The 27395-nt window shown below is 45.9% G+C and overlaps 1 protein-coding gene across 1 annotated transcript in view; it reads right to left on the bottom strand.

Annotated features, from left to right (window-relative positions):
- The window catches only part of MARCHF10 (membrane associated ring-CH-type finger 10), a 225104-nt gene that overhangs the window by 170554 nt on the left and 27155 nt on the right, over positions 1–27395 (bottom strand). The window contains exon 3 of the mRNA XM_063960018.1: positions 18238–18393. Coding sequence (XP_063816088.1) covers positions 18238–18393 — 156 coding nt within the window. The remainder of the gene's footprint in view (positions 1–18237; positions 18394–27395) is intronic.

Below are 27395 nucleotides of genomic sequence, written 5' to 3'. Positions count from 1 at the left end.
AGACGTCTGGACCGGTACTAATTGTTTGTCGGCCGTCTCATGTCGTCAACCGACCTTGCCGCGTGTTGACATTATCACGTAATTCCCTAAATAAGCCATCCATTCCGGTGTCGACTCCCTAGAGAGTGACATCATCATTACAGGCAATTGCTCCGCCTCCTCACCAACATCGTCCTCATACATGTCGACACACACGTACCGACACACAGCACACACACAGGGAATGCTCTGATAGAGGACAGGACCTACTAGCCCTTTGGAGAGACAGAGGGAGAGTTTGCCAGCACACACCAAAAACGCTATAATTATATAGGGACAACCTTATATAAGTGTTTTCCCTTATAGCATCTTTTTTATATATTTCTAACGCCAAATTAGTGCCCCCCCCTCTCTGTTTTAACCCTGTTTCTGTAGTGCAGTGCAGGGGAGAGCCTGGGAGCCTTCCCTCCAACCTTTCTGTGAGGGAAAATGGCGCTGTGTGCTGAGGAGATAGGCCCCGCCCCTTTTTCGGCGGCCTCGTCTCCCGCTCTTAACGGATTCTGGCAGGGGTTAAATATCTCCATATAGCCCCCGGAGGCTATATGTGAGGTATTTTTAGCCAAAAATAGGTTTTCATTGCCTCCCAGGGCGCCCCCCTTCCAGCGCCCTGCACCCTCAGTGACTGCCGTGTGAAGTGTGCTGAGAGGAAATGGCGCACAGCTGCAGTGCTGTGCGCTACCTTAAGAAGACTGAGGAGTCTTCATGCCGCCGATTCTGGACCTTCTTCTTGTTTCAGCATCTGCAAGGGGGCCGGCGGCGAGGCTCCGGTGACCATCCAGGCTGTACCTGTGATCGTCCCTCTGGAGCTAATGTCCAGTAGCCAAAGTAGCCAATCCATCCTGCACGCAGGTGAGTTCACTTCTTCTCCCCTAAGTCCCTCGTTGCAGTGATCATGTTGCCAGCAGGACTCACTGTAAAATAAAAAACCTAAGCTAAACTTTTCTAAGCAGCTCTTTAGGAGAGCCACCTAGATTGCACCCTTCTCGGCCGGGCACAAAAATCTAACTGAGGCTTGGAGGAGGGTCATAGGGGGAGGAGCCAGTGCACACCACCTGATCCTAAAGCTTTACTTTTTGTGCCCTGTCTCCTGCGGAGCCGCTATTCCCCATGGTCCTTTCAGGAACCCCAGCATCCACTAGGACGATAGAGAAATATATTTTCTTGCTTATTACACCAACCGTATCCCAATCACTATTCACTCAATCTTATATGTCAGCCAAGCAGGCAGACAGAGCATACACTAGATCACAGGTTCTCAAACTCGGTCCTCAGGACCCCACACAGTCCTATAGACCTTTTAAAATGTTTCAGTGAGTAATTAATACATCTGTGCACTTGCTGGGTTACCTGCAAAATATGCACTGTGTGGGGTCCTGAGGACCGAGTTTGAGAACCCCTGCACTAGATCATCTGCAATCACAGGCTAAGTAGCAAAGTAATTTTCATATATGCAAATTATTTAGCATCATTATGTCTATAAAAAGGACCACATGTCCTCAAACAAAACAGGCCCCACGGGTGCGTCGGCCCACCGGGGATCTTCCCTGTGAACCCTATGGGCAATCCGTGTGTGTGTGTGTGTGTGTGTGTGTGTGTGTGTGTGTGTGTGTGTGTGTGTGTGTCACGTTTGATTTACAGTCTCCGAGTGCCGCATCGATTCTTGCCTATATATATTAGTAAAGTGCACCGGAAATTTTTCGGGTTTTGTGGTTTGGTTTTGGATTCGGTTCCGCGGCCGTGTTTTGGATTCGGACGCGTTTTGGCAAAACCTCCCTGAAAATTTTTTGTAGGATTCGGGTGTTTTTTTTCAAAAACCCCTCAAAAACAGCTTAAATCATCAAATTTGGGGGTCATTTTGATCCCATAGTATTATTAACCTCAATAACCATAATTTCCACTCATTTTCAATCTATTCTGAACACCTCACACCTGACAATATTATTTTTAGTCCTAAAATTTGCACCAAGGTCGCTGGATGACTAAGCTAAGCGACCCAAGTGGGCGGCACAAACACCTGGCCCATCTAGGAGTGGCACTGCAGTGTCAGACAGGATGGCACTTAAAAAAATTGGCCCCAAACATCACATGATGCAAAGATAAATTAAAGAAAAAAGAGGTGCAAGATGGAATTGTCCTTGGGCCCTCCCACCCACCCTTATGTTGTATAAACAGGACATGCACACTTTAACAAACCCATCATTTCAGCGACAGGGTCTGCCACACGACTGTGGCTGAAATGACTGGTTTGGTTTGGGCCCCCACCAAAAAAGAAGCAATCAATCTCTCCTTGCACAAACTGGCTCTACAGAGGCAAGATGTCCACCTCCTCCTCATCCTCCGATTCCTCACCCCTTTCACTGTGTACATCCACCTCCTCACAGATTATTAATTCGTCCCCACTGGAATCCACCATCTCAGGTCCCTGTGTACTTTCTGGAGGCAATTGCTGGTGAATGTCTCCACGGAGGAATTGATTATAATTCATTTTGATGAACATCATCTTCTCCACATTTTCTGGAAGTAACCTCGTACGCCGATTGCTGACAAGGTGAGCAGCTGCACTAAACACTGGGGGGGGGGGGGGGGCAACTTAGGTAAAATAAAGCCAGTTTGTGCAAGGGCCTCCAAATTTCCTCTTTTTCATGCCAGTATACGTACGGACTGTCTGACGTGCCTACTTGGATGCGGTCACTCATATAAGCCTCCACCATTCTTTCAATGGTGACAGAATCATATGCAGTGACAGTAGACGACATGTCAGTAATCGTTGGCAGGTACTTCAGTCCGGACCAGATGTCAGCACTCGCTCTAGACTGCCCTGCATCACCGCCAGCGGGTGGGCTCGGAATTCTTAGCCTTTTCCTCGCAGCTCCCTTTGCGGGAGAATGTGAAGGAGGAGCTGTTGACGGGTCACGTTCCGCTTGACTTGACAAGTGTCTCACCAGCAGGTCTTTGAACATCTGCAGACTTGTGTCTGCCGGAAAGAGAGATACAACGTAGGCTTTAAACCTAGGATCGAGCACGGTGGCCAAAATATAGTGCTCTGATATCAATAGATTGACCACCCGTGAATCCTGGTTAAGCGAATTAAGGGCTCCATCCACAAGTCCCACATGCCTAGCGGAATCGCTCCGTTTTAGCTCCTCCTTCAATCTCTCCAGCTTCTTCTGCAAAAGCCTGATGAGGGGAATGACCTGACTCAGGCTGGCAGTGTCTGAACTGACTTCACGTGTGGCAAGTTCAAAGGGTTGCAGAACCTTGCACAACGTTGAAATCATTCTCCACTGCGCTTGAGTCAGGTGCATTCCCCCTCCTTTGCCTATATCGTAGGTAGCTGTATAGGCTTGAATGGCCTTTTGCTGCTCCTCCATCCTCTGAAGCATATAGAGGGTTAAATTCCACCTCGTTACCACCTCTTGCTTCAGATGATGGCGGGGCAGGTTCAGGAGTGTTTGCTGGTGCTCCAGTCTTTGGCACGCGGTGGCTGAATGCTGAAAGTGGCCCGCAATTCTTCGGGCCACCGACAGCATCTCTTGCACGCCCCTGTCATTTTTTTAAACATTCTGCACCACCAAATTCAATGTATGTGCAAAACATGGGACGTGCTGGAATTTGCCCACATGTAATGCATGCACAATATTGGTGGCGTTGTCCGATGTCACAAATCCCCAGGAGAGTCCAATTGGGGTAAGCCATTCTGCGATGATGTTCCTCAGTTTCCGTAAGAGGTTGTCAGCTGTGTGCCTCTTATGGAAAGCGGTGATACAAAGCATAGCCTGCCTAGGAATGAGTTGGCGTTTGCGAGATGCTGCTACTGGTGCCACCGCTGCTGTTCTTGCTGCGGGAGGCAATACATCTACCCAGTGGGCTGTCACAGTCATATAGTCCTGAGTCTGCCCTGCTCCACTTGTCCACATGTCCGTGGTTAAGTGGATATTGGGTACAACTGCATTTTTTAGGACACTGGTGACTCTTTTTCTGACGTCTGTGTACATTCTCGGTATCGCCTGCCTAGAGAAATGGAACCTATATGGTATTTGGTACCAGGGACACAGTACCTCAAGCAATTCTCTAGTTCCCTGTGAATTAACGGTGGATACCGGATACACGTTTAACACCACCCAGGCTGCCAAGGCCTGAGTTATCCGCTTTGCAGCAGGATGACTGCTGTGATATTTCATCTTCCTCGCAAAGGACTGTTGGACAGTCAATTGCTTACTGGAAGTAGTACAAGTGGTCTTCCGACTTCCCCTCTGGGATGACGATCGACTCCCAGCAGCAACAACAGCAGCGCCAGCAGCAGTAGGCGTTACACTCAAGGATGCATCGGAGGAATCCCAGGCAGGAGAGGACTCGTCAGACTTGCCAGTGACATGGCCTGCAGGACTATTGGCTTTCCTGTCTAAGGAGGAAATTGACACTGAGGGAGTTGGTGGTGTGGTTTGTAGGAGCTTGGTTACAAGAGGAAGGGATTTAGTTGTCAGTGGACTGCTTCCGCTGTCACCCAAAGTTTTTGAACTTGTCAATGACTTCTGATGAATGCGCTCCAGGTGACGTATAAGGGAGGATGTTCCTAGGTGGTTAATGTCCTTACCCGTACTTATTACAGCTTGACAAAGGCAACACACGGCTTGACACCTGTTGTCCGCATTTCTGTTAAAATAATTCCACACCGAAGAGGTGATTTTTTTTTTGTAATTTGACCAGGCATGACAATGGCCATATTCGTCCCACGGACAACAGGTGTCTCCCCGGGTGCCTGACTTAAACAAACCACCTCCCCATCAGAATCCTCCTTGTCAATTTCCTCCTCAGCGCCAGCAACACCCATATCCTCATCCTGGTGTACTTCAACAGTGACATCTTCAATTTGACTATCAGGAACTTGACTGCGGGTGCTCCTTCCAGCACTTGCAGGGGGCGTGCAAATGGTGGAAGGCGCCACCTCTTCCCGTCCAGTGTTGGGAAGGTCAGGCATCGCAACCGACACAATTGGACTCTCCTTGGGGATTTGTGATTTAGAAGAACGCACAGTTCTTTGCTGTGCTTTTGCCAGCTTAAGTCTTTTAATTTTTCTAGTGGGAGGATGAGTGCTTCCATCCTCATGTGAAGCTGACCCACTAGCCATGAACATAGGCCAGGGCCTCAGCCGGTCCTTGCCACTCCGTGTCGTAAATGGCATATTGGCAAGTTTACGCTTCTCCTCAGACGATTTTAATTTAGATTTTTGGATCATTTTGCTGAACTTTTGTTCTCTACTATGACATTGGGCATCGGCCTTGGCAGATGACGTTGATGGCATTTCATCATCTCGGCCATGACTAGTGGCAGCAGCTTCAGCACGAGGTGGAAGTGGATCTTGATCTTTCCCTATTTTACCCTCCACATTTTTGTTCTCCATCTTTTAATGTGTGGAATTATATGGCAGTAATATATCAATAGCAATGGCCTACTGTACCATACTGCTATATATATATATATATATATACTGGTGGTCAGCAAAATTCTGCACTGTCCTCCTACTATATACTGCGCACAACTACAATGCAGCACAGATATGGATAGTATACTTGACGACACAGAGGTAGAGCAATGGACTACTGTACCGTACTGCTATATATATATATATATATATACTGGTGGTCAGCAAAATTCTGCACTGTTCTCCTACTATATACTGCGCACAACTACAATGCAGCACAGATATGGATAGTATACTTGACGACACAGAGGTAGAGCAATGTACTACTGTACCGTACTGCTATATATATATATATATACTGGTGGTCAGCAAAATTCTGCACTGTCCTCCTACTATATACTGCGCACAACTACAATGCAGCACAGATATGGATAGTATACTTGACGACACAGAGGTAGAGCAATGGACTACTGTACCGTACTGCTATATATATATACTGGTGGTCAGCAAAATTCTGCACTGTTCTCCTACTATATACTGCGCACAACTACAATGCAGCACAGATATGGATAGTATACTTGATGACACAGAGGTGGAGCAATGGACTACTGTACCGTACTGCTATATATATATATATACTGGTGGTCAGCAAAATTCTGCACTGTCCTCCTACTATATACTGCGCACAACTACAATGCAGCACAGATATGGATAGTATACTTGACGACACAGAGGTGGAGCAATGGACTACTGTACCGTACTGCTATATATATATATACTGGTGGTCAGCAAAATTCTGCACTGTCCTCCTACTATATACTGCGCACAACTACAATGCAGCACAGATATGGATAGTATACTTGACGACAGAGGTAGAGCAGTGGACTACTGTACCGTACTGCTATATATATATGCTGGTGGTCAGCAAAATTCTGCACTGTCCTCCTACTATATACTGCACACAACTACAATGCAGCACAGATATGGATAGTATACTTGACGACACAGAGGTAGAGCAATGGACTACTGTACCGTACTGCTATATATATATATATACTGGTGGTCAGAAAAATTCTGCACTGTCCTCCTACTATATACTGCGCACAACTACAATGCAGCACAGATATGGATAGTATACTTGACGACACAGAGGTAGAGCAATGGACTACTGAACCGTACTGCTATATATATATATATATATATATATATATATACTGGTGGTCAGCAAAATTCTGCACTGTCCTCCTACTATATACTGCGCACAACTACAATGCAGCACAGATATGGATAGTATACTTGATGACACAGAGGTGGAGCAATGGACTACTGTACCGTACTGCTATATATATATACTGGTGGTCAGCAAAATTCTGCACTGTCCTCCTACTATATACTGCGCACAACTACAATGCAGCACAGATGTGGATAGTATACTTGACGACACAGAGGTAGAGCAATGGACTACTGTACCGCACTGCTATATATATATATACTGGTGGTCAGCAAAATTCTGCACTGTCCTCCTGCTATATACTGTGCACAACTACAATGCAGCACAGATATAGATAGTATACTTGACGACACAGTGGTAGAGCAATGGACTACTGTACCGTACTGCTATATATATATACTGGTGGTCAGCAAAATTCTGCACTGTCCTCCTACAATGCAGCACAGATATGGAGCGTTTTCAGGCAGAGAACGTAGATATTTGCAGCACACTGAGCACAGATATTTGCAGCACACTGAGCACAGATATTTGTAGCACACTGAACAGTGAACACAGAAACTGAGAGAACGCAGCCACGTCCTCTCGCTATCATCTCCAAAGCACGAGTGAAAATGGCGGCGACGCACGGCTCCTTATATAGAATACGAATCTCACGAGAATACGACAGCGGGATGATGACGTTCGGGCGCGCTCGGGTTAACCGAGCAAGGCGGGAAGATCCGTGGCTGCCTCGGAACCGTGTAAAATAGGTGAAGTTCGGGGGGGGTTCGTATCTTGACGAACCGAACCCGCTCATCTCTAATATATATATATATATATATATATACATACAGTATATATATATATATATATATATATATATATATATATATATATATACAGTATATATATATATATATATATATATATATATATATGCAAGAATCAAGGCGGCACTCGGAGACTGTAATGAAACGTGTAATCGTGCAAACATCATCATCAACGTTTCGGGGACCATCTCCCCTTCATCAGGTTCATATATATATATACACACACACTCACATTTAGTTTCCGTCTTTTTTTAATGGGGGGAGGGGGTACCATGCTATAACTTGCCTCTGAGCGACTGAGATGAACTTATACCCCTGAATAGAGCTGTTTTTTGGGGGGGAGGGTGAGCTGTATTTGTCAGTGTTGAAAAGCAATTACAGAACATTTGCAACAAGTAAATATTTTAAAAATGATTTCTAACCTTAGAAGCAAACAAATACTTTGAACTCTCAAAATAGTCTATGTAATATACATGTCATATTTGAACATTTTTTCCCAGAGAATGTGTCTGATATACAAAGGAATGCAACAGATCTTGCTGATTTAAATGTACAAAATGTTATGCTACAGTGTTTTCCTGGCAAACACGGTAGCATATTTTGGTGTGCCGCTACAGCTGCAAGTACACACATAATATAGCCATGCCGCATATCATTTTAATCAGCAGGATCTGCTTATGCATCCTATTGTTTATCAGACGCATTTTCTGTGGGGAAATGTGCAAAAAGACACACCTGAATGCAGCAAAGCTGTAGGAGGACACATTTGTACGCCATATTAGGTCAAACATTCCTACTAAATCCTGTTCTTACATGTGTTTTAATACCAAATTCCCTTAATGTACCCCCTAAATACTGTACATACATATTGAACATACAATTAAAACACATTAGCCCTAAATACATTTGATACACAAACACTGCCAAACACATTCCAACAAAATAATCAGACGGAAACAAATACAAAGATGGGCCAAATAAATAAATATTTGGCAGCAGAAGGCCCTCGACCTCTTGCTGCTCACCCCTCCTCGCGTCCGGACACTACACCTTGGGAGGTTCACTGGTGAGGCACTCTGGGGTCTATTCATAAAAAAAAACGAAAAATTAATGAATATTTATCACTATACATCGCATCGGTTCGATACAATATATAGATAATAGCAATTAGCAATTCATGTATACTCACCCTTCCGGCGATGCGGTGTCCCAGGCTCTAGCGACTCTTCTCTGGCGGTCCCTCTCTGCGGTGCTTGGAGTCAGCCGGCAGGTCCTTCTGCGCATGCACCGCCGGCTGACCTCTGGAAGGCTGCAGAGGCTGCTGGGAGGTCAGGGGGGCGGAGGCAGCACCGGGTGCAGACCGAGAGCAGGGAGGCATTGAGCTTCCCTGCAGTTATCGCACCACGGTTCAGGTTATGCCATCCTGAGATGGCGAACCTGAACTCCATGGAGAAGCGGAAAACTGAGCTTTCTGCTCCTTCATGAATCGCACACACCATACGAAAGTATGGTGATGCGATTCAGCCGCGGAGCAGGGGTGCTGCTGCAGAAGTTAGGGACTTCTCCATGGTAACCTGCTCCATGAATAACAAGGTTTTTCTCTGCTTTATGAATAGACCACTCTGTGCTAGGGACCTGCTCCCTCTGCAGGGCCACAATCACCTGTGTTTGTTCCCGGGCCACCTGCGACGGCTTCCACGTCATGTGGGTCAATTCCTGCAGGCGACTATTTATCTTGCTGGCAATCCGGGTGTGGGTGCCCTGTGCCACCGCTGCTGTCCTGTTCTCTTGCTGCATTAGCCGCCCAATATAGTCCAGCTGGCTGGTCTGCAGGTCCATGAAGTCCAGCTGGTGCTCCCGAAAATGGTGAAGGGACATAGAGAGTTCCTCGATACTGGGAACACTGGCCTGTGTGCTTACCGGTGGTGGTTGGGGCTGCTGTGGCAGTGGCACATGCCGCATAGGATCCACAGGTGTGAGGTTGATGGTGGTGTCATGATCCCCCTTCTTCTCTTCCCCCAATGAATATGCCCACCAGCCCTGGAAGTGGCAGGCCCAGAGGCGCTGGTGACGGTGGGAGAGGCGGTGCTGACAGCACATGAGGAGGACGTGCAAAGGAAATAAAAAAATAAAATGAGACACTTGTGATGGAGAAAACATACAATCTACACTAATTTAGAACACCTACCAATGCAGGTGCTTAAAAAACATGCCAGCTGACATTAAAAATGACTTTACAAAAACACAATGTAAGAATGGATTATAAAATCTCTTTTCAGAGGCCCTTTTATTTCAGTTTAAAGTAGGCAGCAGGCAAAAAATAAGAATTTACTTACCGATAATTCTATTTCTCGTAGTCCGTAGTGGATGCTGGGGACTCCGTCAGGACCATGGGGAATAGCGGCTCCGCAGGAGACAGGGCACAAAAATAAAGCTTTAGGATTAGGTGGTGTGTACTGGCTCCTCCCCCTATGACCCTCCTCCAAGCCTCAGTTAGGATACTGTGCCCGGACGAGCGTACACAATAAGGAAGGATATTGAATCCCGGGTAAGACTCATACCAGCCACACCAATCACACCGTATAACTTGTGATCTGAACCCAGTTAACAGTCTGACAAACGTAGGAGCCTCTGAACAGACGGCTTACAACAATAACAACCCAAATTTGTTTGTAACAATAACTATGTACAAGTATTGCAGACAACCCGCACTTGGGATGGGCGCCCAGCATCCACTACGGACTACGAGAAATAGAATTATCGGTAAGTAAATTCTTATTTTCTCTAACGTCCTAAGTGGATGCTGGGGACTCCGTCAGGACCATGGGGATTATACCAAAGCTCCCAAACGGGCGGGAGAGTGCGGATGACTCTGCAGCACCGAATGAGAGAACTCAAGGTCCTCCTCAGCCAGGGTATCAAATTTGTAGAATTTTGCAAACGTGTTTGCCCCTGACCAAGTAGCAGCTCGGCAGAGTTGTAATGCCGAGACCCCCCGGGCAGCCGCCCAGGATGAGCCCACTTTCCTTGTGGAATGGGCCTTGACAGATTTAGGTTGTGGCAAGCCTGCCACAGAATGTGCAAGTTGAATTGTGCTACAAATCCAACGAGCAATCGTCTGCTTAGAAGCAGGAGCACCCATCTTGTTGGGTGCATACAATATAAAAAGTGAGTCAGACTTTCTGACTCCCGCCGTTCTTGAAATATATATTTTCAATGCCCGGACCACGTCCAACAACTTGGAATCCTCCAAATCGTTAGTAGCCGCAGGCACCACAATAGGCTGGTTCAGGTGAAACGCTGACACCACCTTAGGCAGAAAATGAGGACGCGTCCGCAGTTCTGCCCTGTCCGTATGGAAAATCAGATATGGGCTCTTATATGATAAAGCCGCCAATTCTGATACTCTCCTGGCTGAAGCCAGGGCCAGTAGCATGGTTACTTTCCATGTAAGATACTTCAACTCCACCGATTTGAGCGGCTCAAACCAATGGGATTTGAGAGAATCCAAGACTACATTAAGATCCCACGGTGCCACTGGGGGCACAACCGGGGGCTGTATATGTAGTACTCCTTTTACAAAAGTCTGGACTTCAGGAACTGAAGCCAATTCTTTCTGGAAGAAAATCGACAGGGCCGAAATTTGAACCTTAATGGACCCCAATTTGAGGCCCATAGACAATCCTGTTTGCAGGAAATGTAGGAATCGACCCAGTTGAAATTCCTCCGTGGGGGCCTTCCTGGCCTCACACCACGCAACATATTTTCTCCAAATGCGGTGATAATGTTGTGCAGTCACCTCCTTCCTGGCTTTTACCAGTGTAGGAATGACCTCTTCCGGAATGCCTTTTTCCCTTAGAATTCGGCGTTCAACCGCCATGCCGTCAAACGCAGCCGCGGTAAGTCTTGGAATAGACACGGTCCCTGCTGAAGCAAGTCCCGTCTTAGAGGTAGAGGCCACGGATCCTCCGTGAGCATCTCTTGAAGTTCCGGGTACCAAGTTCTTCTTGGCCAATCCGGAGCCACTAGAATCGTTCTTACTCCCTTTTGCCGTATAATTCTCAGTACTTTTGGTATGAGAGGCAGAGGAGGGAACACATACACTGACTGGAACACCCACGGTGTTACCAGAGCGTCCACAGCTATTGCCTGAGGGTCTCTTGACCTGGCGCAATACCTGTCCAGTTTTTTGTTGAGGCGGGACGCCATCATATCCACCATTGGTTTTTCCCAACGGTTCACAATCATGTGGAAGACTTCTGGATGAAGTCCCCACTCTCCCGGGTGTAGATCGTGTCTGCTGAGGAAGTCTGCTTCCCAGTTGTCCACTCCCGGAATGAATACTGCTGACAGTGCTATCACATGATCTTCCGCCCAGCGAAGAATCCTTGCAGCTTCTGCCATTGCTGTCCTGCTTTTTGTGCCGCCCTGTCTGTTTACGTGGGCGACTGCCGTGATGTTGTCCGACTGGATCAACACCGGCTGACCCTGAAGCAGGGGTTTTGCCAGACTTAGAGCATTGTAAATCGCTCTTAGCTCCAGTATATTTATGTGAAGAGACATCTCCAGGCTTGACCATACTCCCTGGAAGTTTCTTCCCTGTGTGACCGCTCCCCAGCCTCTCAGACTGGCATCCGTGGTCACCAGGACCCAGTCCTGTATGCCGAATCTGCGGCCCTCTAACAGATGAGCACTCTGCAACCACCACAGAAGAGACACCCTTGTCCGTGGCGATAAGGTTATCTGCTGATGCATCTGCAGATGTGATCCGGACCATTTGTCCAGCAGATCCCACTGAAAAGTTCGTGCGTGGAATCTGCCGAATGGAATCGCTTCGTAAGAAGCCACCATCTTTCCCAGGACTCTTGTGCATTGATGCACAGACACTTTCCCTGGTTTTAGGAGGTTCCTGACAAGTTCGGATAACTCCCTGGCTTTCTCCTCCGGAAGAAACACCTTTTTCTGAACCGTGTCCAGAATCATTCCCAGGAACAGCAGACGTGTCGTCGGGGTCAACTGAGATTTTGGAAAATTCAGAATCCACCCGTGTTGTTGCAGCACTAGTCGGGTTAGTGCTACTCCGTCCTCCAGCTGTTCTCTGGACCTTGCCCTTATCAGGAGATCGTCCAAGTAAGGGATAATTAATACGCCTCTTCTTCGCAGAAGAATCATCATTTCGGCCATTACCTTGGTAAAGACCCGAGGTGCCGTGGACAATCCAAACGGCAGCGTCTGAAACTGATAATGACAGTTTTGCACCACGAACCTGAGGTACCCTTGATGTAAAGGGCAAATTGGGACATGCAGGTAAGCATCCTTGATGTCCAGGGACACCATAAAGTCCCCTTCTTCCAGATTCGCTATCACTGCTCTGAGTGACTCCATCTTGAACTTGAATTTTTGTATGTACAGGTTCAAAGATTTCAGATTTAGAATAGGTCTTACCGAGCCGTCCGGCTTCGGTACCACAAATAGCGTGGAGTAATACCCCTTTCCCTGTTGTAGGAGGGGTACCTTGACTATCACCTGCTGAGAAAACAGCTTGTGAATGGCTTCCAATACCGTCGCCCTGTCTGAGGGAGACGTTGGCAAAGCAGACTTTAGGAACCTGCGAGGGGGAGACTTCTCGAATTCCAACCTGTAACCCTGAGATACTACCTGCAGGATCCAGGGGTCCACCTGTGAGCAAGCCCACTGTGCGCTGAAATTCTTGAGTCGACCCCCCACCGCTCCTGAGTCCGCTTGTAAGGCCCCAGCGTCATGCTGAGGGCTTTGCAGAACCCTGAGAGGGCTTCTGTTCCTGGGCAGGGGCTGCTTGCTGCCCTCTCTTACCCCTTCCTCTGCCCCGAGGCAGATATGACTGTCCTTTTGTCCGCTTGTTCTTATAGGACCGAAAGGACTGCGGCTGAAAAGACGGTGTCTTTTTCTGTTGGGAGGGGGTCTGAGGTAAAAAGGTGGATTTTCCACCAGATCCGATAGACCGACGCCAAATAATTCCTCCCCTTTATACGGCAATACTTCCATATGTCGTTTGGAATCCGCATCACCTGACCACTGTCGCGTCCATAAACTCCTTCTGGCAGATATGGACATCGCATTTACTCTCGATGCCAGAGTGCAAATATCTCTCTGAGCATCTCGCATATAAAGGAAAGCATCCTTTAATTGCTCTATAGTCAATAAAATACTGTCCCTATCCAGGGTATCAATATTTTCAGTCAGGGAATCCAACCAGACGACCCCAGCACTGCACATCCAGGCTGAGGCGATGGCTGGTCGCAGTATAACACCAGTATGTGTGTATATACTTTTTAGGGTAGTTTCCAGTCTCCTATCAGCTGGATCCCTGAGGGCGGCCGTATCAGGAGACGGTAACGCCACTTGTTTTGATAAGCGTGTGAGCGCCCTATCCACCCTAGGGGGTGTTTCCCAGCGCGCCCTAACCTCTGGCGGGAAAGGGTATAATGCTAATAACTTTTTTGAAATTAGCACTTTTCTATCTGGGTTAACCCACGCTTCATCACATACATCATTTAATTCCTCTGATTCAGGAAAAACTACAGGTAGTTTTTTCACCCCCCACATAATACCCCTTTTTGTGGTACTTGCAGTATCAGAGATATGCAAAGCCTTCTTCATTGCCGTGATCATATAACGTGTGGGCCTACTTGAAAATACGTTTGTTTTATCACCGTCGACACTAGATTCAGTGTCTGTGTCTGGGTCTGTGTCGACCGACTGAGGTAAAGGGCGCTTTACAGCCCCTGACGGTGTCTGAGACGCCTGGGCAGGTACTAACTGGTTTGCCGGCCGTCTCATGTCGTCAACTGATTTTTGTAATGTGCTGACATTATCACGTAATTCCATAAACAAAGCCATCCATTCCGGTGTCGACTCCCTGGGGGGTGACATCACCATTATCGGCAATTGCTCTGCCTCCACACCAACATCGTCCTCATACATGTCGACACACACGTACCGACACACAGCAGACACACAGGGAATGCTCTTATCGAAGACAGGACCCCACTAGCCCTTTGGGGAGACAGAGGGAGAGTTTGCCAGCACACACCCAAGCGCTATAATATATATGGGAACAACCTTATATAAGTGTTGTTCCTTATAGCAGCTTAAATATATCAAAATATCGCCAAAAAATGCCCCCCCTCTCTGTTTTACCCTGTTTCTGTAGTGCAGTGCAGGGGAGAGTCCTGGGAGCCTTCCTCACAGCGGAGCTGAGCAGGAAAATGGCGCTGTGTGCTGAGGAGAATAAGCCCCGCCCCCTATTTCGGCGGGCTTTTCTCCCGGAGTTTTAGATATCTGGCATGGGTTAAATACATACATATAGCCTCAATGGCTATATGTGATGTATTCTTTTGCCATAAAGGTATTAAATATTGCTGCCCAGGGCGCCCCCAGCAGCGCCCTGCACCCTCCGTGACCGCTTGGTGTGAAGTGTGTGACAACAATGGCGCACAGCTGCAGTGCTGTGCGCTACCTTCATGAAGACTGAAGAGCCTTCTGCCGCCTGTTTCCGGACCTTCAATCTTCAGCATCTGTAAGGGGGGTCGGCGGCGCGGCTCCGGGACGAACCCCAGGGTGAGACCTGTGTTCCGACTCCCTCTGGAGCTAATGGTGTCCAGTAGCCTAAGAATCCAATCCATCCTGCACGCAAGTGAGTTGAAATTCTCTCCCCTAAGTCCCTCGATGCAGTGAGCCTGTTGCCAGCAGGACTCACTGAAAATAAAAAACCTAAAAACTTTTTCTAAGCAGCTCTTTAGGAGAGCCACCTAGATTGCACCCTGCTCGGACGGGCACAAAAACCTAACTGAGGCTTGGAGGAGGGTCATAGGGGGAGGAGCCAGTACACACCACCTAATCCTAAAGCTTTATTTTTGTGCCCTGTCTCCTGCTGAGCCGCTATTCCCCATGGTCCTGACGGAGTCCCCAGCATCCACTTAGGACGTTAGAGAAATTCAGTTATGTGTTTGTGTCCAAATTGATTAATATTATGGTTGCAGGCCTTAATATGTGTGTGTAGTGAGTGTGTGTGTGTGTGTGTGTGTGTGTGTGTGTGTGTGTGTGTGTGTGTGTGTGTGTGTGTGTTGAAACCACACTTACCAGCCTCCTCTATGTCTGTCTCTTGCAGCTGACTCTTTGGAGGAGTCGTTCGCTGGCGCACAGCAGCTGTGGTGAAAAAAACACATTTAGTCATATGGCAAAGGGACTAGTATTTATTTTTTTAAATACATTTTTCATGATGCATTCTACAGTAAAAATTAATCCTTACATATTGTACAAATGGCCTTCCCAACATAAAGACTGGTTGATGTGTTTGAATCCGCACATAGCACACATTGCCAAATGACCCGTACTTACTCTGCTCAGGATGGCATAAACATAACATTTACATTAATTACATACACAAACTCTTAATCTCTTCAGGGATAGTGCCACTTATTTACCAAATGCAAACATTTATGTATACTTTATATGACAAAAAATGTTGTAATATTTTATGTAAACCCCCAAAAAAATTGAAATATATACATTTATCCCAAAAAATCACACTTGCCACTGATTTAGTTTGTTACAGTTAAAAAGGAACATTTTTTTAATTTACTCACCAGGACAGTCCGTGTCCACTACATGCACTCATGGGAGCACCTCCGGAGGAATTGTCTGCTTCAACTCCTCTTCGAACTCCATGTAGTGGACTGATGCAGCTTGTGCTCCTCCTGTCCTGCGACCCTCACGGCACTCCTCAGCCAGCTTCCCCTTCAGGACTAATTTGATGTTTCCGTACCTCTTCTTAACGTTCCTTAGGTCCCGACAGCAGGAGCTGACCATGTTTACTGCATCCAGGACCAACCTCCACATGGTCTTCTTCTGGGACACTGGGGTCATGTATGCCTGGGCACCCAGCAGGCGTGAGAATACCTGAACCATGGCATGGACCAGGGCGCAGTTTTCGTCATAAGAAAACCTTACATTGCACCCTGACCTGGTCTTGTCAGGTGCAGATGCAGCAGCCTCCTCATCACTGTACTCCACTCCACTCTCCAGCACCTCCTCCTCCTCACTCTCTTCTGGCTCTGTGTCAGACGCAGGCTGCTGCTGGGACATAGCTTCCTCCTCCTCCTCCTCCTCTACCAGTCTCCTCCTCTCTCTGGCCACTCTCCAGGATGCCATGCCTGCTCCAACTCTCTGGTGAACTGCTCCAAACAACACGCCAACTTCACTCTCTCTATATATATATCACAAACCACCAAATACTCCTCTAAAAAGTCTAGTACCTTTCAAAGAACAAAATGGTGGACTGGAGTTTATATAGGGTGTTTGATGTTTCAATCATGTGACTTTTGGGTGCCTTTCTCTCACACTGTGCAACTGTTATACTTAAAAAAAATGCTTTCCTGTTGGTCTGATAAAACTGTACGCTTCTTGGTTAAAATCCAGCGAGAAGTTGGATACGATTTGCATTGTGAGCATAAAAAAGACACACACCATTAAAAGGGCAGAGTTCCGTGGAAAAGTTGCACACTATAATGTGTTTGTCCAACCTTTTTCCCGTACAATAAACTCAGCTCCCATTACTTCCCAGGCATAGAATTTGACAGCCGATAAGAACCACATAGGTCATGCAGTCTGTCCTTTAAAGTGAGGGTATTAGAGTTAGTTTAGCAGTTTGGGTTAGGGTGTTAGGGTTAAGGGGTTATAGTTAGGGTGAGGTTTAGGGTTAGGCCTGAGTTAGAGTTGGAGGCTAGCGTTGTTAGGGTCATGATTAGGGTAGGGATACTATGCGTCCTGGATTTTCCGGGATAGTACTTGATTCGGGTAATGGGGGTCATTCTGACCCAATCGCTCGCTGCAGTTTACAGCAGCGCAGCAATCGGGTCAGATCCGCGCATGCGCCGGCGCCTTATTGACAGGCAGAGGCGGTCGCTGGGCGGGAGGGGGCTTGAAGACGGCGTTAAGCCACCATTTAGGGGGCGTGATCTGGCCAACACAGGCGTGGCCTGACTGTTGCCACACGTAGCTGCTGCGACCCGGGCAGCGAGGAGGTTCTCCCGGCCAGCCGCAGGAGCTGCACTGGCTGGGAGTTACTCCTGAAATGCAAAAGCATTGCCGCTATGCAATGCTTTTGAATTTCTGCAGGGGGGGGGGGGCGGCACTGGCATGCGGGGCGGACTAGCCCTGTGCTGGGCGTCCCCCCGCATGTCTGAGTGCCTGATCGTAGCTGTGATAAATTTAGCACAGCTACGATCATCTCGGAATGACCCCCAATGTGCCCCAGCATCCCAAAAATTAAAGTTATCATAAATAGTAGCAAACAAAGTAGTTGCTCCTTGCACTGTCCTAGCAGGTGCCAGGGACTCCTGTAAGGTTCTCCCTTCTTTTTGGCACATTGGACAAAACGTTTTTCTGTCCTACAGTAGATATAAATGTTTGACACCATTAACATGCTTTTGCTGTGCTAATCGCTGTATGCATAATACAAAGATGTATTCTAGTAGCAAATAAAATATAATCATGGATTTACAGTATATGTTTTGTATATTTAAAATATGAACATGATTTTATTCAATGTTCTTGAACTTTTGGTGGACTGTTTTTGAGTACGTAATAAATGTAATCAATCTACTATTCTTTGTATTACAGTTTTTCTTTTTCTTTTTTTTTCTTTTGGGTAAACTATGTATGTCTTTTGTTCATATCCTGCTGTGTACCATTACCTGCGTCTTTGTGGTCATCCCATTCTGCCATGGCTTACTGTAACTACGGCTGGAGTAAAAAGTGGAGAGAGGATGTGGGATGCTTTGGTTTCCAACTTGTCTCTCTCTTACACACTCAGCCTGCTCTCTTACACATTGTTGCTGGTGTAAATGAGACTGCAAAAAAAATGTGATTCTGTTAGTAAATGAGTGTTGCATTATCACCAGATAACAGGTACATACTATAAACGAGAATATAAAGTGCAAACCAGCCTGGAAACTTTACCTGTTCCTAGTGAGCCATTTGTTTCTCCCTTGAAACCATACTCCTCTCCAGATATCATTTACAGCATCTACATTGCTTAGTACCCTGACGTTTATTTAATATACTGTATTTATTCTTTCCACTGACATTTTACAAGTGAACCTCATAGAAAAATCTGCACACCTTCCCTCCCCAATCCCATTTGACACACTACAAACTTGCACAAGCATGTAACTGAAATAATCCAGGAGGGTTCAGCCCCAGATAATTGATCAGAAGGGGGGTGTAATGATAACATTTTTTATGATGAGCCTTATTACTCTGTTGGCATTTCACTGGTGTAGGAGACACCATAAATGTATCCATTACATAAAAGAGGGTTCCAATAAAGCAGTAGATGAGATATCTCAGAGATGTGCTGTGTATGCAGTGTGTTTGCCTACAAGTACAGTACCAAGCAATGGAGTCTTATATTACTGCTGGAAGGGTAAGCTGTATATATGATGGTAGCTTCTTAAAAATCAGGGCCGGCACAGGGAGGGTCAAAAGGGACAGAGAGGCCCCACGGATACCCCACTTAGTGCCTGGCAGAGATGTGAGCCGTCTTGTCCAAATAGGGCAGAGAGCTGTAGGCAGTGTGGGTGCAGCCTCAAAGTGACAGGACACTCCCACACACAGTGACTGTGCAGCAAGAGTGTGCACCCGCTCTTCCGAGTCCTGCTCTGTTGTAGGCAGCTACGGGACATGACAGCAGCTCCACTGGCCAAGATTCCTGTGTCCTGCATCAGCCTTTTTCTAGTAGGGTGTGGTACAGTACCTGCTGTGCAGTGTTTCAGGTCTAGATACTGGGGAGTGCAGCACACGTGAGTCTCTCCCCAGGGTAAGAGTGGATTGGTGAGGGGATACAGGTCTTTGGGATGGGGTGGGGGAGCAGGGAAAGCAGCATGGAGTCATTGGGGAGAGACAGACTGTGAGGTGTGTGTGAGGAAGGAGAGAGGGAGACAAAGACTGTGGTGTGTTTGGAGGAGGAAGGAGAGATATACAGGATTCTGGGCCAGATTCATCATCGCCTGGAAAGTGATAAAATGGAGAGTGAAAAAGTACCAGCCAATCAGCTTAAGACTGACATTTTTCAAACACAGCCTATGACATGGCAGTTAGGACCTGATTGGCTGCTACTATCTCACTTTCCAAGGGATGATGTATCTAGCATAGAGTATGATATCCCAGCTGTTGGGAACCTGGTGGGCAGGAGACCGACGTTGGGATCCCGACAGCCAGAATACCTAGTTGCTGCACTCGCCACGCTTCAGTCCCGGTGGCACAGGGTTATATTCCCAATTGGGTGGTGGCGTGGACCACCCCCCGAGTGCGGATTCCGTGCGGTGGTCGGGGTATTACACCGGTTGTCGGGATTCTGGCGCCAGCAACTTGAATACTTCCTGATATACATATTTATATATGTGTATAGATCAGTAAATGTATATTTATTAACAGCTTCTTATATAGCGCAACAAATTCTGTTGCGCTTTAGTATATACATATATATATATACTGTTAAGAATGGAACAGTTTGGGACTTCCAGTGAGGAAAGCACTTTGATGGCGGCTATTTATTGAGCTCTCCACCTTCACTCTGCTTAATCAATATCCATCTGCGGCTCCCCAGAGCTTTATCACACCCACAAACCATTATCTTATTGTCGGCTGTTGGAACAATTGGAGGAACTGTCGTGTTTTGCTGATGGAGCTATATATCCACCAGAGTCCAGCCCTATAACGCTGAGGCCTACTGATGTGCTGCCACCATCACATCGCCACCCTACTGTTTCTCCAAGATGGGCATTGGAGGACCAATATACCCAGACTTTTCAACAGTTTCTTCCACTTGTGGCTACCTCGACTTCCATCTATTTCAGAAGACCCCATGGGTCCCCACCATTTTACCTTATTGTCTCCTGTGACTTCTCGTGGGCTCCTTGATGGGCCTGGTTGCTCTTGGACAGATGTCCCACCAATGATTATGGCACCACTCCTCGCCATGGTTCTTCGGATATCGGAACGGCCTTTTGAGGCTCCCCAAAGCTCTGACTAGTCTGTCTTAAACTTATCAGGCAGGTTGTTTGACTAGATCCCTTCAGCGGTAGCCGTCTCTGTAGCAGTGGCTTGAACTGTGCAGCCCTACTGCCTATTACCAAGACTAGGTGGTACTCTCCATTCGAACATTTATGCTCTCTACCACCTTCAGGGCTGTGGTGGACCTCCCAGAGAGACATTGCCCTTTTCCCCAGACATCAGTCACGGATCTCTGTCACAGATGTCTGAATGCTCCATTTCACTTGCTAGGTGACTCAGACTCCTTCAACAGTGTTCCTCTGCACCCTGACAGCTCTGATAGGTCAGACAAATAGGTCAGACAAACATCTTGTAGATTATCCGCCTTTACAGATCTTCAGTGTGCACTTGTGGTACCTGTGGGGCGAAGCCTTCAGTGCATGCCTGCTTGTGTTGTCTACACCACTGGGAATGGTTATAACTTCATGGTGACACTGGGGGTAATTCTGAGTTGATCGCAGCAGCAAGTTTGTTAGCAATTGGGCAAAACCATGTGTACTGCAGGGGGGGCAGATATAACATTTGCAGAGAGAGTTAGATTTGGTGGGTTATTTTGTTTCTGTGCAGGGTAAATACAGGTTGAGTATCCCATATCCAAATATTCCGAAATACGGACTTTTTTGAGTAAGACTGAGATAGTGAAACCTTTGTTTTTTGATGGCTCAATGTACACAAACTTTGGCTGTGTGTATAAGGTGTATATGAAACAAATTAATTATATGTATGTACACAAACTTTGTTTAATGCAAAAAGTTATGAAAAATATTGACTAAAATCCCCTTTAGGCTGTGTGTATAAGGCGTATATGAAACATAAATGCATTCTGTGCTTAGACTTGGGTCCCATCACCATGATATCTCAGTATGGTATGCAATTATTCCAAAATACGGAAAAATCCCATATCCAAAATACTTCTGGTCCCAAGCATTTTGGATATGGGATACCCAACCTGTACTGGCTGCTTTATTTGTACACTGCAATTTAGATTTCAGTTTAAACACACCCCACCCAAATCTAACTCTCTGTGCAAATGTTATCTCTGCCCTCCCTGCAGTGCACATGGGTAGTCATTCCTAGCTGCTTTTAGCAGCATTGCAAACGCTAGGCCGCCGGTCTTTGGGAGTGTATCTTAGCTTAGCAGAATAGCGAACGAAAGGTTAGCAGAACTGCTAATAAATAATTCCTTGCAGTTTCTGAGTAGCTCCAGACCTTCTCCTAGACTGCGATCACCTCAGTCCGTTTAGTTCCTGGTTTGACGTCACAAACACGCCCTGCGTTCGGCCAGCCACTCCCCCGTTTCTCCAGCCACTCCTGCGTTTTTACCTGGAACGCCTGCGTTTTTTAGCACACTCCCTGAAAACGGCCAGTTTCCGCCCAGAAACACCCACTTCCTGTCAATCACACTACGATCACTCGAGCGTTAAAAAAACGTTGCTCGAGCTTGTGCAAATCTCCAAAGTTTTGTGTTAAATTGCTGAACGCATGCGCGCTGCGTACCGTGCGCATGCGCATTTTCCACCTAATCGCTCCGTTGCGAAAAACGGCAACGAGCAAACAACTCGGAATGACCACCATGGTTTTGCCCAACTGCTAACAAATTTGCTGCTGCGGTCAACTATGAATTAGGCCCCATATCTCTACAGGTTTGCGCTCCATACTTTATACTGTTTTGACATACCATTTTTTTTTAAATGTGCCGTCTGCCTTTGTATTGCCTCTATATAACTGATTGTCACCACCTTGTCCTTCCTGTAGTGCAGTTTATTTCTTTACTGACTTTCAGTCAGTCCTCTATACATCTACTTGTATTTTCATTCAGCTGTGTAATTGGTCTTCTCAGTGGACTTTTATCCACTTCTGATCAGTTTCTATTTATCTATTGATAAAGCTAAATATTTATCTTATATAATACCCTTTATGAGGTCTAAGAACACTGTACGCTATTTACGTATGGAGTACCGTAAGGGTACGCACGTTGCGTAACAATCGCTTAGCCGTAGTCGAGACGCTCAAGCGTCACGTTCGCTCACGGCCAAGAGATCACAGGCAGGCACGCTATTGGCTGCCGACTAACGTAATGATTCGCTATAGCGTAGCGGACGCTCGGGACCACGAGGAGATCACCAGCGGCGCTGACGCTCACAATGTTAAACCTTTATATCTAAACCATAAACAGTGTATTATGCAGTAAGACCTTAGTGTAGTGATAGAGTGTAAATGCAGCACAGTATAACCTTATTAACTTAAAAGCTGTTCGAGCGTCACCGACGCTCTGAGAATACTTAACACTATAAGAAATACACAGATACCGTGCTTAGGGTCCAACGCCTTATATATATATAATGAATGTTATACTTGCAAAAGAATTAATACAATACAAGTCATACACTACAATATAACATAGACTAACTAACCAGATAACTACACGGGAAATACAATACAATACAATTACGTTTTAAGGGAAAATAAGAGAGAAAGAGGAGAAGAGAGAGAGAGAGAGAGAGAGATATGGCCCATAATAACAAGAAAGACAATATGATTGCGGAGAAAACTTATGCACAAGGGGAACGATCGCATGCGCCTCTGGACATCCAGCTCCCGATTTTCAGCAATGAGAACCGTTGAAGAGTGAGCTGGATGTGATCGGCTTGTCTATTTATGCCCCACACACAATACAATTCAATGGTCCCTACAATCTCATTGTTCATTGGACACAGGAATTCCTCCTCGCATCATAACAAAAGGTCATAGGTTGATTCATACAGGTGGGCTGTGACGATTTCCAACTGCTCAGGTGGGTGGGAAACTGGGTTTCCCGCCGCATGAATAAGTAAGTGCAAATAATAGTAAATGGACATAAACTTCTTATGTCCATAACTATTCGCACGAGCGATTAATCCGCTTCAAACCAACACCGGAATATTGCTAATTAAATACTCTTCCGATGGATACTAAACATCACTGTATGACCCCTGTTGGACCCTTCGTACAATACAAAGAGGGATCTCTCTGTCCAGGAACATGCTACATTAACTAAACTTTCAGAATCTATCAAAGGGACCATGATCTACAAAATACATTATATAGTGAAAATATGTAACGATTGAGTCGCACGCTACGATCACATAAACTCTACCGTAAATGCGCACATCGTGCGCCTGCGGGTGCCCTCGACAGCGAGTATGCGCACGCACGGGAGAGTGTACGCATGCGCAGCACGGACCTGTATGAGGTGCAAATATGGTAGTGTGCATAGAGATATTTTTCTGACTTTGACAGTCCACCCTTTGGCAGTCAACAATAACTGCCACCTTCTAAAACATTTCAAAAAGAGAAAAATATATGTCAGGGGTTAATACATTTCCATGGTTGGGTAAGGGAGGAGAGGAGAAGGTAGGAAAAGGGTATGACCTAGTGAGATAGCAGAAGCATGTGTGTATGAATCCGTGTTTGGGGGTCATGTATCATCGTGCCGTACGTGTTTTAAATCAAGCTTCGAGGCATTGCGAAGTATACATTTGAATTCCTTCTTATCCCGTGGTACGGGTCTGTGGATGGGCTGTCAAACTTTACCGAGCTCTTTTCGGCTGTGGTTGTAACAAATGGGGAGCACATTTTAGTTGATGATACATGTATGGGGGAATATGTGATTGCTGATATCTGTGCCTGTATTCCCTATCGACTATGTGTGTAATTACCTGAAGGTTGTAGAGATGAAGAAAAGACATAATTACGGTAAATGCAGTGGTATTCTATGTCAGGTAAATGAACATTTGTCGGTTGAAGTCTTGTTCGGTGTCTGTTGAATGCAGTCTTCTTTGTGCTTTTGCCAAAAGGCGTGTGGGCAAAAAGCTTTGTCAATGTCCATAGATTTACAAAAGTGTTGGGCTAGCGTAATTTTAAAATTTCTAGGGAAACTGTGGATCTATGGCAAAGTTCATCAAATATCTGTGTATAAGGTTGTCAAAACTTCTTGTTTAATCCATCAGTTGTCTGTATACAGGATCATCAAATTCCTCGTCCAAGTGGGTCTTTTTACCTTGGAGAAAACGGAAAAACAGGTGAAAGAAACGGACCGTAGAAATCGCATTTTCATCACATCATTGTTTCTACATTTGGGTCATAAATCAAATCCATTGGAATTACAATTTCCTCACTCCTTAAACTCATCACCCTGGTACTTCGTTTACACTTCGTTAAAGCCTGACCGCATCTAAATATCAAGCCAATCGTTATGATAACACCTAAGATACATAGGAGAAACTTCCCAACATCCCTTATGACTCCTTGAGCCCATTCTCCTAAACCAGAGAACCAATTTCGCGGATTCAACCATGACACCCAACCAGTCAGCTCATTACCTACAGCAGCAAGAGTGAGATTGTGTCTCCTGCGAAATTCCCACTTCAGTTGGAGAATATCGTCCATCTTTTGGTCTATGACCTCGACCGGGTCCTCGGTACTATTTGTAATATATGTGCAACATTTCACGCCGTACTGCGTTGCCAGTGTGACACAATATCCACCTGTCACTGCCGTGAGATAATTGAGAATCATTCTATGCTGAACCAGTTCTGTTTTATAAGCTTGAAGTTCTCTTCCAGTATACCTAAACGTGTCATCATACATTTCTGTGATATTGTCTAACAAATTTGCGAGCGCAGATATGTATTTATAATTCAACACTCCTCTGGCGGTGCGAGTGATGTCTAACGCGATTAGAAACTGAATCCCGGTGGATTCATGGATCATGTCAGAGGCCGGATGCTCTGTTCTTTCTATCAGGTGCCGTTTAACTACGTGCTCGTAATGGGTGTGAGTATAAGGAGCTTGGGCAACACGGTGTATATCTTTCATTTTGGCATGTGATACAGTCATTACTTCAGGCAGTACTTTTCCAATATAACACAATCCTTCAGAGTTTGGGGCAAGCCACTTATACGCCTTCCTCCCGCATATGAAATATGCATCATCGGGGAGAACATATGGGACGGAGTAGGACATAACCATATTACACATCTTCCATGTGAAATCTCCTAACCCTAATTCTCCCATTTGTTTAGTACACGTATCAGTTTGTACGATATGTGCGCAGTATCCTGGTGATACCTCTCCAACTCTCGTAATCCTACTTCCTAGGGTATACCTATATCGGAAAGATTTTTCTCTACTGGCTATGTGGCGTATAAGTTCTGTATCTGTAGGCATTCTATCTGCTCTATATGAAAAGGTCATGGTTTGGTTGCTCCATGACACTTCCCAACTTCCCGGCTTTCGGGGATTGGTAATGTTAAAACATATTAGGGATCTATCCACATGATATTGGTGGAGCTTCAAACTAGGAGGACTGGAGATATTAAACCTCCTGTCCACCGGTCTCCCACCCTTTAGCTCAAGTACCTCCCCTACCGTTAAAGGAAATGGTACTAGTCCTGATTTGCTATGACCTTGAGGTACTTGAGAGCATACCCAACAATCTGTTTGATTTAACACTCACTACCCACTAAGGAGTGATAGTCACTCAATGGATGCCGGTCCATGTGGATATTAAAACTGGATTGGCATTTCTTAATGCACCCATCCTCAACTACGTTATCACAGAGCCTACAGATACAGTTTTCTTCAGCTAACAATCAAAAAAAAAAAAATGTTTACAAATAACATGGCTGTTAGATTGTTTCCGGTACTCGCCTTTGTTCGGTGCTTGTGTTGCTATTGGAAATTTACACCTCCGTCTTAGTCATTGGAACCTTTCTGGTGTCAAAACTTCTTTCTCGACCTCACTGGTACTCTCACCGAAACAGACTGCTCTGGTCAACATCAGGGTCAACATGAAAACACGGATCACAGTCTCTTGAGGCGAGTCCATCTTACAGGAGGAGAAAAGGAGAAATTTGTAATGGGGGTACAGGAAAACCAGTTTGAGGGGGAGAGAAACTTGTTACGATAATTAAGTTCTCTAGTCTTTGTCGTTCTTCCTGTTCTGTCGTCATCTCAAAAGGTGCTGTCTCTCAGTCTTCCAACCGAACATTCCGGTGATGCAATATTCCTTCCAAACCAGCGATCTCTCTGTAAGGAGCAAAAATCTTGCATTACCATTTGTCTAACTGATGTGTGACATACCATCTTTAAAACATGAAAACATGAGAAAGAAGAGAGAAAACAAAAAAAAACAAAAGAGAGAGAGAACAATTCATATATGTATATATCACATAAATCAACAGAGAACAACAACAGGAAAAAAAAAAAATTTCAAACATTTTAAAACATTGTCAGATCATCAGGCTGTCATATCTACATGTCCAATGGTTTCCTTGCGCAGTCCCTCCCACCAGCACCTCCATACTCCACCCTCTGTATCTGGCCAGAATACATTGATGCGGATAGGTCATGCTGGGGTTTGGTAGACTTCTGCAAAGACCAAGTAGATATGCAATGTTTGAGTCCTATCAATAATCGTCAGAGATGGGGAGAGAGAGAGAAAAAAAAAACATTTTTCACAAATACATTTACAACGTTTCACCTTGTCATTCCTGTGTCTTCAGTGAATGACCTCCCAATTTATTAACCGTTACCTCAGGCTTACCATCAGTCCTAATGATCACCTTTCCTGACTACATATCATGGGTGTGGCCCAAAATTCTTCCTAAAAGATCCCTGATTATAATTGTGTGTGTTATAATTTTGCTCATTTCTTGGTCTAGGGGGTCTGACTTTATGTGGGTTATTACAGTTGCTGGCATAATGCCCTTCTCTTCTACAATGATAACAAATCCTTGGCTTTCTCCATGTGCTAGGG

Source organism: Pseudophryne corroboree, chromosome 3 (genome assembly GCF_028390025.1).
Source record: "Pseudophryne corroboree isolate aPseCor3 chromosome 3, aPseCor3.hap2, whole genome shotgun sequence".
NCBI classification, from domain to species: Eukaryota; Metazoa; Chordata; class Amphibia; order Anura; family Myobatrachidae; genus Pseudophryne; species Pseudophryne corroboree.
This window is presented reverse-complemented; position numbering and strand designations above follow the sequence as displayed.